At 45.4% G+C, this 7018-nt stretch overlaps 1 protein-coding gene across 1 annotated transcript in view; it reads right to left on the bottom strand.

The window, feature by feature from the left end:
• The window catches only part of KCNK9 (potassium two pore domain channel subfamily K member 9), a 94047-nt gene extending 87040 nt beyond the window's left edge, over positions 1 to 7007 (bottom strand). Inside the window, exon 1 of the mRNA XM_009637044.1 lies at positions 6629 to 7007. Within this exon, the coding sequence (XP_009635339.1) occupies positions 6629 to 6911 (283 nt within the window). The 5' untranslated portion in view covers positions 6912 to 7007. The remainder of the gene's footprint in view (positions 1 to 6628) is intronic.
• Positions 7008 to 7018: the final 11 nt, after the last annotated feature.

The following is a 7018-nucleotide window of genomic DNA, read 5'->3' on the forward strand; positions in this document are numbered from 1 at the left end:
GTATTTCATGCAGCCTTCATCCGAATCCAGTCAAGGATCTTCAGTAAAATCCATAGAAACTGGGTACCTAGAAACCTAAAGGGCCTTTGACAGAAGACGCATAGTAATAACAGAGATAATTACCCAGAATTGTATATGCTCCTCCACGTAATAAAGCTCTAGGTTCTGCTATTACTGCATGTCAGAAGACCTTAGCTGCAGGAGTTTGCTAGTATCATTGAATTCATTATGGATCTCTGCCTTTGGTTCATCTTCACTGTTTAATCTGGCTATAAACTAATGCCATGTGGTCTGAAAGAGAGAGAAGTGAGCTGTTTGGCAATTAGAAATAGTTCCCAACCTGAACCTTCAGAAAGTCATTTTATCTTCTTGTCTCTAAATTGAGGATAATTTTTACACAGAGGTGTTGTGAAGATGAATCACCTAATGTCAGCGCAGCATTCTGAATATAAAGTGCTGTGTAACTCCAGCTCGAAGTCATGAGCATGGCTTTCAGCATTTATGAAGGAATATGCTCCGGCATTGAAGGAACTAAGCACCTCAGCTCCGATTGCCTTGAAGGGAAGACAACAGCATTCTGGTCCTTACTGCGTGGCAGACCAGCAGCGTCTGTCCCAAAACCCCTGGGGTCCAAAAGGGAAGCTCTCCATTAATCAGTTTTCCTTTAGATCAAGCCTTAGAGTTCTGATGCTCTTCCCAGAGAAAGCGAAAGGATTTTTATCCTTTTTAGTTGAAGCAGGCATAAGCCCATAGCTGACAGCTAAATTTCCTCCCTTATTCTTAGTCTAGAACACTTCCCCTCCCTCCCAATTCTGCCCTGTAAACTTCTGCTTGCCATCCTTGTATCAGCAGGATCATTTCCTTCTTCAGCTAACTTCTTTCTCAAAAGATTCACCGACACCTCAAACTTGTAGCCTTGTCAGTGGACAAATACAGATATTTTTATGCTGACACTTGCAACGGCACATAATCAGGTTTACTGCACAGAAAAATAATCAGTAAGCAAAGACCATATAGTGGAGAAAATGGAATTTGAAAGATGTTCGGTTTTCTTTCTCAAGAAAAACAAGCTAGCCCAGGAACCAGAGCCGAAGACGTGGAAAAAGGAAGATTCAGAAAATCACAGACCATACAGCTGATAAAGACTTCAAGAGGTCAGCCAGCCCATCTTCCTCCCCCAAGGCAAAAGCCGCTACAACTTAAACATTCCTGACAGATTTTTGTCTAAAGTCTTTTTAAAAAGCTCTGATGATGGAGATTCCACAGTCTTCTTAGGCAATCTCTTCCAGCACGCAACCACCCTGACAGCTGGGAAGAGTTTCCTCAGGCCTAATCTAAATCTCACTTGTTTCAGTTAAAGAAAGAAGTTATGAATAGTTAGGAGGAAATCAAAGGGCACCAAATCCTAAAAAAAAACCCTCCAAGACACTAATTTCTCAAGCTCAGTTACGCTAAGGAAATCTGCTGACACCATCACCCAGCTGAGTGGCTGGAAGCTTCTCGATGCTTCCCCAAAACTGTTTTCAGGCTCTTACTGGATATTGCATTTGCACTGCCAGTAAGCCACAGCATCAGTCTGAGCTGTATTTTTGCCTTGCTTATGAGTGATTATTCAAAAGCTTTTGCTAATGTGCCTCTGGCAGGAATGTGAGGTATCATTGCAAAACCAGTTTTCAAGAACTCAACTGTTTCGATGCACATGTGAGAAAAGTAGCCACAAAGTCCCCTCTGTGTTAGCAGAACACTATTCTGTATATCCCTTTTTAAAAAAAGAAACTCTCCATGAGACAAAGAGTATCGTGTGAAAGGATCTTGCAGAGTTATTTTAGTTTTGCAGGGGAGCAAAATCCTACGCCACAGTTCATCCTCTTGCGGCTCGCTGAAGCTGATCTCCTCCTTGCCTGGGAGATACCACCAACAGATATTACAAGTCCTGATCATCCAGTATTCTCCACTGAAGCTTCAGATGGTGTGAATGAATAGATTCATTACTTCAGTGCACCTACAAGCATTCGTATCACCAGAAAATCTTGCTCTCTACTTTCACCTGAGTTTATTAATAATACAGGGGCTTTAATCTACTCTGTGCTTGTTTGTTTATGAGATATGACCTTCATGGTCCTGGCAAGTCCTGAATGTAGCAGTTAACCAGCCAAAGCATTGGTGTCTTTATTCTCTATCTTTCCCTTTCCTTGTCTTGTTTTCTTCCTTTATTTTCTTTCCATTGCAATCGTCCATCTGCCACGATACCCTACTCAAAGTTTCTCAGTGGACTGCCTTTAAATACTACCATCCACCAAAAGCCAAGAGCGGACTCGAAACGCCAGGGGCTGATCCTTAAAGGCGGAGCAATACTGACACAATAATTCACACATAAAAACTCTTATGCCTTTTTTCTAACCCAAATTAGAGACGTCGCAACACTACCAGCTTGGTATTTTTATACCCATGTTACAGAAGGGTAAAATGATGCAGAGAAAGGATATGGAGGCTTAACTACTATCCTGAAATGGATTTAAGCATGTGTTTGCTTAGTTCATTAATGCAGGTTCAAACTCCCTGTCAGGCCACCATCTGCCAGAAGTATGCAATCTCCTCATCTGGATGTAGACAGTTTCTGAGTGTTTAGCTACTCGGTAGCCAAACAGCTGTCAATAGGTGAATATTCCATTCACCATTACAGGTATTGTACCACGTCCTCAAAAAATATTTTGTCTCTGTTCACTGGGATAGTTCAGTCACTGCTGGTAGTAGGTTTGAGATAGAATACAAAGGCCTAAAAGCTAGAGAAAGAGACTCGCAGTTCACAACAGCCACTGTCTGAATTTTGCCTCTCCTTACAGTCACTTCTCAGGAAAAAATAAATAAATAAAAATCCTCAATCTGTTTGTTGTTTCAGTTCACTTTAGGGTGACATAAACAGCTTTCAGTTCTTTACATTCTGCACAAGCCTCCAGAAATATTCAGTGTTTACTAGAGCTCAGTGGTGTTAAATCAAGTATGACTATCACCCTTTAAGGCCTAAATGATGGAGCGATATCCATACCAATAACACATTTCAACAGTGTTGACACCTGCTTACATTGAAGCAGTTTACTCACTCTTCTAAACCTGTAGAAAAGGGCATTAAAACTTTGTAGGAATCCTAGGAATTACCTTTTATTTTCAAAAGTTGGTGTTTTCATTCATCGTATCCAGCCTCTTTATGAACTCTGTGGCGTATTCCACAGTGTGTCTCATAAACGACAAATAGTTGGATGCAGAACTTGATTAAATTGCTCTCTGTCATCATTTTGGCTGTGTAACTGGAAGTGGATAGGAAATTATACTAGCTAACTCTGAAGCAAGAACAACCCCGAAATAAACTCAGCAACTGGTGAGAGCCAAGAACAGCTTATTAGTTCTTTTTGATCACCTAAAAACTTTCACAGAATTCAAACGTGACCAAAACTTTGTGAAAACGGGGTATTTTTCTTCTGCTACTGGATTTTAAGAGCAGAATCATCGATCACCGAAGCACCTGCCGTTGTTTAATTTTTTTTATTTTTTTTTTCCTGGTGGGTCAGTTCGAAAAAACAGGGGAAAAAAACCCAACAATTGCACCCGGGGAATAGGAAAAAAAAAAAATAATTGTATCACAGTTGAAAGAAACTTTCTGTTTACTTGATAGCCCTCGCTTCTCTGTTTAGCATGCAGCTTGACAAGCGAGCAACAACCCCCTCGCACCCGCTACTAAAAGCCAAATGCCACAGGTTAGAGGAAAGGCGAGAGTTGACCCGATCTCAGCCCGTCCCAACGGGCCTCGAACCTCCCCGTCCCAGGGGAAGGCCCCGCCGCCGAGGTGGCGCGCCGATGGCTGCTGGCTCATGGTCGGTGATTCAATTAAAGTCACGGTCATTTAAATCGACACAGTAAAGAGGGAATCGCTTCAGACACGCTGCCGGCACAGCAGCATCGAGGAGAACCGTTACGCTCGACATGAATTACTCTGCTATCATGCGCGTATTGCTAGACTTGGTGGTCTGCCGCTTCCTATCGCGGTTCTCTGAAGTTTTGTGGAGAAAGATGTGCCACCCTAGATGAGATAACAGAGGGGTTTTATTCACCTCGTTTCGAAAATCAGCCCACGACAGCTAGTCAGGCGCACTTCTGCAAGAGCGCCTACTGACTACAGCACGTTCACTAGCACATACGCCGCTGCATGTGCTTCTCGAAGTCTGTCTGGAAGGTTTCAGAGGCAGAAGGAAATGTACGTGAGAGCGTACGCACAGTCAGATTAAAAAGAAGAACCACCACAAAAGGTTAATATGAACATTTAAGATCACTGCCCCATGTGAGAAAGATAGAGGAGAAACCTTCTCTTCTTTTCCTGAGAACTTAAATATAGAAACTCATTTTTTCCCCCTTTGAACCAAATTCTTTTAGGATAAATAGGAAATTAAAGAAAAACCTTCCATGTTCACTTTTACAGACTACCAGTAGATCAGATAACATCACGAAGCTACTTTAGTACTGAAAAGATGATACACAAAATAGAAGTGCATTTGGCAAGATGCAGATAGTAACTATTAATGAACTTTTGAAAGACGGATCACATATCCTGCTGGAGCAGTTTCCCAAATGAACAGTCATTAAAGAATGTCTGTTCTTCCGCACCATTCTTTATTATCACTCTTCCTCCCAGTGGTTCCCAGTTGCTATACACATTTTAAATTTAAACAATTCAAACATCCCAAAGCGCCTCTGCCTACAGAAATGCACCCCATCCTCTGCACACTGAGGTTTTCCGAGCTTCCTAAACAAATCCCAGCTCTTCGCATGAGAAAATGCTAAAGCTTCCCAAGCAAGTTGTGCTTGTTTCCACGTTAAAATATGACCAAACCAGCAAACTACCGTAAAAACAGCTCTACCTGTCACCGACTGAGCTTAAGAACGCAGAAAGTATTGCAGCCACCTCTCAGGCAAGAGTATAGGGCACCCTGAGTACACAGGCGTGTGCGTGGAAGCCTTGTTGTAATCCCGAGGACCATGACAGCCCCGTACTCACTTAGCACAAATAAACGACAAGAGAGAGATCAAGCAGGGGAGAATCAGTGACCAAAGGAGGAAGGAGAGTTCTGACATCATAACAAACAGTAGGAAACCTAAGTCATTGGCCAAAGTTACTTTCTACTTTATATTCTATAGCCTATTAATATATGCATTTTATATCAATATATCTAATAACAGAAAAGAAGAGGATATTATCCCTTAAAAGTCTCATCTTTCTAATGGCAAATAGGCTTTATACTGTCAGATGGTCTTTCAAAGGAAATTTTTTACTGCCCCGGGTATAATACAGCCAAATACAAACATAAGGAATCACTGCTCAGAGGGCAGCGGGCAGCACGTTCTGCTGAAAACTGTCAGTACCTTCAGGTGGCAACGTGCAAATGCCTTGTAACAAGCCCTAAATGGTAAAACTATCGAGTCCGTCTGTATTAATAAGAGAGCTAGTCTTTCGTGTCCCGTTCAATATAACGCACTATCAAACAGCCACTGAGCTAGGGAGGTCTTTTCAGATCTCCCCAGATGTTAGGGGGGAACATCTAGAAGTGCTGGGAGAAGGATGTTATCATCTACCTCCGTAAATCCACCCAACTGAATACAAAACGGGGAAGAACAAACCCACTCAGCAAGCCAAAGCCAGAGTTGTATCCCAGTTCTGTGTGCGCTCTGCAGCCTCTACTTATCGTGGTATTTATTTTTATGGCAGGGAAGCAAACTTTATGCGAACCGCTCCGCCTTAGCTGCGGGAAGCAGACAAGTACAAAATGACAGCCCGTGGTTGTGTCCACTGACTGTTCCTCGACCATCCTGGGAAATGGCACGTCTGGGAAGCCGGGCAGCACGGATGTGACAGCAGGGCATCGTTTTGCCTGTCGGACCGTGTGCCCACAAAGAGGAGATGCAGACTGTGACCTGTTGGCACATCAGACGCTCCAGCTGCGATAAAAACTTCAGGAACACGTTGGGAATGCCCAGGAGAGGCCCAGCGATGGGACCACAGCCGTGGGAACCGCCACCACAGCCCTTGCCAATGCCAAAACAAAGTTTGCGAAAGCAGGGCTACGCTCAGCTACATCAAGGGCTTTCCCAGCTGATCCAGTTCCCATGCCCGCATCGTTTTCACCCTCATCCAACTGCCTTCTGCCTAAGTTTTCCCCGTGTCTCTTAAGCAAAGGTGCAAGCAGGAGTGTGGCAACCGGGCCTCCTTCTTCCTGAGGGGAACCCCAGGAAAGTCTCACCCTGCCCCTACCCCCTTCCTCCTTGCCACCCAAGCCACAGCTCAACAGTAGCCACCTGGGCCAGCGCCAATCTCCCCACCAGGCCAGCCCCACTTCTCTCCAGTCCCACCCAGGGGTCAGCAGGCTCCATCTCCAGGGGAAGAGGTGCGGGACACCACCACGTCCAACAAGTGCCCCTGAAGAGCAGTTAATTACATAACATGGGAGGGAAGCCAAAAAAGTCATCTGGCACTTAACCCTTCCCGTGCCACGGCCCCCCTGTCCCTCTCCTTTTCTCCCAACCAGGGGGGCTTTTGTCCTGGCCCTGGCCCCCGAGGGCCTCCCCGAGGTGAGACACTCACCAATGGTCGTGATGACCGTGATGGCAAAGTAGAAGGAGCCGGCAAATTTCCACTGGACGCCGGCCCGGTGCGGCTCAGACTGCATGATCACCAACTCCAGCTGCCGGTAGTCCTCACTGGTGATGTTGTACTTTCCTTTGAGCCGGATCTCCTCGGCTTTGAGTTTCTCCTCCTCCCGCATCTCGTTGTCGGACTCCAGGGCATCAAAGACAGCGGCCCCGACCAGCAGGTAGGTGAACGTGCAGATGATGAGGGACAGGGTCCGCACGTTCTGCCTCTTCATGGCCGCCAGCAAGGGGCGAGTGAGGGGACCATGTCCCCCCCTGGCCGCCCGGGGATCCGACAGGCCGCAGCAGCTGCAGCAGGGGGGCAGGTGCCGGGGGGGCTGGC

Source organism: Egretta garzetta, unplaced genomic scaffold (genome assembly GCF_000687185.1).
Source record: "Egretta garzetta isolate BGI_Z169 unplaced genomic scaffold, ASM68718v1 scaffold74, whole genome shotgun sequence".
Taxonomy (NCBI): domain Eukaryota; kingdom Metazoa; phylum Chordata; class Aves; order Pelecaniformes; family Ardeidae; genus Egretta; species Egretta garzetta.